We start from the raw sequence: 3,745 nt of genomic DNA on the forward strand, positions 1-3,745 counted from the left end.
GAATGATTTGAAAACTGATGAAAACACTGGATCTAAGGAAGAAATTCTTTAGTGGGAGGGCGGTGAAACCCTGGCAGGGGTTGCCCAGAGAGGGGGTGGAGGCCCCATCCCTGGGAACATCCAAGGCCAGGTTGGACGGGGCTGTGAGCAACCTGGTCTGGTTCAAGGTGTCCCTGCTCCTGCGGGGGGGTTGGGCTGGGTGACCTCTAGGGGTCCCTTCCCACCCAAACCATTCCGTGTTTCTATGATTCTATGAAAACTAAAGGGTGTTTGGGCATTGCAGAGTTTTTCTTTGCGTGAGTGAACAGATTTTGGTTTGCTTGGAGTAGTTACTGTCCATGCGGGCACGGAAGGAGAAACCAAGCAGCACTGATGTATTTTCTTCACTATTTAAGACCTGCCTAGCAATTAAAAGATGAAGTGTGGCCTAAAGAGGGGAAAAAAGGTCTCCAGCGTTCCCAGGAGGCCCTTCCAAAGCTGCAGCTGTGACCCAAGTGCGAGACGTGGTTGGGTTTTTACTTCTTTGAAGGCAGCCTGGGAATCCCCTTCCCCAGCCCTGGTGGCAAGGGGAAAAGAGAAGCTGCGAGACTTCTGGTTGCTCCTGTCGTTCTCCTTTGGCTTTTAAGGCACAAATGCTGCTCGTGCAGCGCCGGCGGCGATGGTTCGGCTGAGGAGGGCATTAGCAATCAGCCCTTGGCGTTTGCAAGGAGAAGAATTCTGTTTGCCGTGGGAAGGATGCGTGCTCCAAGGGGAGCTGGAGCCTCCTTGGGCTGAAGCGTTGCCCTTGCAGGTTCTTGAGGGCCTTTGGAGGTCGGTGGTGGCCATGTCCTGTGACCAAATGCCATCTAGTGAGCCCTGCGGGTATCACACGTGGAGACTGAAACTTGCTGGGATCAAAAGTGCAGTTTTGGGGGTTTTTCTCCCAGTTTGGAAATCCCCTTTTTATATTTGTTTTTTTTAAGGAAGGGACCATAAGAACAAAGCAGGAGGTTTTGGTTCTTTTTGCTCTGAAATGCTCAGCCCTCTCCTCCTGCAGTAAATACTTCTAGACTGACGTTGTATAGAATATAGGTGATATTATGGGCTGTTTTATTTAGGTATGGGAAGAAAAACCTCCTACAAGGTTTTAGGGCTGTGTCTGGAGGTGGAGGTAGGCAGAGCTGTGGACGCAGGGGTGGATGATGGCCGGGAGGGCGTACGGGATCTCTACGCGCCCAGCCCCAACTTCCACCACCTTCTCATTGCTAAACAGAGACACGACGAAGAGGCGGTGATCGACCAGGGCAGAACGAGCAACGTTGTCAATATTCACTATGAGAAGGAGGAGTTGGAAGGTGAGTGTCTGCGGAGACCTGGGTTTGAGGGGCCGCCAGCCCCGCGTGTTTTCCCATCACACCAAGTCCCTACGGCGTCTCTTGCACCACGGGCACATCACGTGCAGCAAAACGTGCCGTGCTTCTTCATAAAGCAGCACAGGGTTTTTCACTTTTTTTTTTTTTTTTTTAATATCATGGCTTTTAAACAGAGGGGGAAAAGCCCCCGCGGAGGCCACGGGGTGAGTTTTAGCCATGGGGCTGGATAATTCACGGCTTGTTTTCTCGCAGAGGCTGCTCCTGGCTTGGAAAGGTCAGGAGAATAATTTGGCGGCTCCAGATGCAGGAGAATAATTTGGTGGCTCCAGATGCAGGGCTGTGGTTTTCTTTCCTTGTTCTGGAGTTAATTATCCTGAGACTGATTGGATCTTCTCTTGTCGCCTTGTGCCATAGGAAGATTTTAAAAATAATGACTTTCCATCGCTGCTTAATAAGCGGGCCTGAGTGTTGTCCAGCCGAAGCTGGAATTTGAGAAGCGGTTTGATACCCTCAGGGCACTTTTAGGTGACCTGGAGCCATCGGTTTTTGCTCTGCTTTTGCACCGTTTGAGTGAAATAAGCTTGGAAAAAGGGAGATCCAGTGAAAATAAGAGAAATTGGTGTTTCTTCTAGGATTTAACCATGGCTTAGCGAGGCGCTGGCTGCGCCAGCCATTGCCGCGATGCCAGAAATGCTGTAAGTGCCGCTTTTTCGCAGGCCACCGGACCCTGTACGTGGGCGTGCGGATGCCGCTGGTGAGGCAGAGCCACCGGCATCACCGACCCCACAGCCAGAAACATCGGAAACGGGAACGGGAGAAGGACTCTGCCCCGGCGGAGCAGGGCTACCACTGTAAGTCCCACTGCAGCGTTCACTGAACTCCTCGGGGCTACGTGGGTGCTGGGGGCTTCTGCGGGCAGGTCCATGGGGGCAGTTTGCTGTTCTTCCAAGGGAAAGTGGCATTATTGAGCAAGAGCTTCCTTTTCCAAAGTTGTTTTCTTTTTTTTTTTTTTTTTTTTTTTTTAAGGCAGTTAAATGCATAATGGATTTAGGTTCATCTTCCTTAGAGGGATCCTGGCTTTCAAAATGGAAATGTGGGGAAGGAAAGCTGCCCATCCTCATGCGGAGGTGGAATGGATGCTTCTCCTTCTCTGTGGCTCTGTGCAAGCCCGGACAGAGCCAGGGGAGAGGGGCCAGCCCAATATTTATGGCTGAACTGGTGCCAATCCGATGCCCGCTTTGCATGTGAGCGTGACGGGCCGTATTCAGGCACAAGTAACAGGAGGGGGCTTTGTCTTCTGCCCCCAGACACCCCTTCCCAGCGGGTGCAGTTCATCCTTGGGACTGAGGAGGATGAGCAGCACGTCCCCCACGACTTGTTCACCGAGCTGGATGAGATCTGCGTGAAAGAGGGGGAAGACGCCGAGTGGAAGGAAACGGCAAGGTAAATCCCTGCTGTGGTGGGAGAGGAGCCCCCGCGCCGGCGGTGCCCATGGGCTCTGCTTTCTGCTCTCTGGGAGGTGAAGCTTTTGCAGCTGCAGGTGCCGATGCGAGGAGCCTCCTCCTCCTGCTACCCCGTAGCTCTGTTAAAGGGGTTGCAGAGTTGGGGCCGTTTTCCCGCAATGGGGCTGATCGCACCCAATGTCCACAGGTGGCTGAAGTTTGAGGAGGACGTGGAAGATGGCGGCGAGCGCTGGAGCAAGCCCTACGTGGCCACGCTGTCCTTGCACAGCCTCTTCGAGCTGAGGAGCTGCATCATCAATGGCACGATGCTGCTGGACATTTGTGCCAACAGCATCGAAGAGATTGCAGGTACCGTGGGTGCCGCAGCCCTCCCGGAACGGCCGAGCTCAGTTTGCTGCTGCTTCACTCCCAAATCAAACCCTGCCCCGATGGCACGTCCTTTTCTAGAAGTCCCGCTGTGTTTTTAAGTTGCGAGGTGGTTTTGGGCGTAGACTGGGCATGCAACAGCCCCACCAGCTTTTTCTTCCAATATAGGATCCTTCTGAAAGCAATTTGTGGGGTTAGACAAGTGATTAGAGAATATTCTGCAGCCAACAAGGAGTGTCAACTACCTGACCTAATTAGCAGTGTCCTTGCTCACTGCAGGGGGGTTGGACTAGATGACCTCTAGGGGTCCCTTCCAACCCAAAACATTCTATGATTCTATGTCTGCCAGGGCTTAGCAGGCTGCTCTTCAAAATGCAGAGCCTGCGTAAGAGCTGAACCTCCTTAAATAAACCATTTATTACAAACCATTCCATAGAATCACGGAATCATGGGATCGTTTGGGTTGGAAAAGCCCATTCAGCTCCCCCAGCCCAACCGTTCCCCTACCCCTGCCATCCCACCCCCAAACCCCGGCCCTCAGCCCCACCTCTGCCCGGCTGTGAA

At 52.9% G+C, this 3,745-nt stretch overlaps 1 protein-coding gene across 1 annotated transcript in view; it reads left to right on the forward strand.

Moving 5' to 3' along the window:
- The first annotated feature begins 1,243 nt into the window (after window positions 1-1,243).
- SLC4A8 (solute carrier family 4 member 8) overlaps window positions 1,244-3,745 on the forward strand; it is a 24,652-nt gene continuing 22,150 nt past the window's right edge. The window contains 4 exon segments of the mRNA XM_009648221.1: window positions 1,244-1,334; window positions 2,069-2,189; window positions 2,634-2,795; window positions 3,003-3,163. Coding sequence (XP_009646516.1) covers window positions 2,098-2,189; window positions 2,634-2,795; window positions 3,003-3,163 — 415 coding nt within the window. The 5' untranslated portion in view covers window positions 1,244-1,334; window positions 2,069-2,097.

This window comes from Egretta garzetta, unplaced genomic scaffold, assembly GCF_000687185.1.
Source record: "Egretta garzetta isolate BGI_Z169 unplaced genomic scaffold, ASM68718v1 scaffold581, whole genome shotgun sequence".
Classification (NCBI taxonomy): Eukaryota; Metazoa; Chordata; class Aves; order Pelecaniformes; family Ardeidae; genus Egretta; species Egretta garzetta.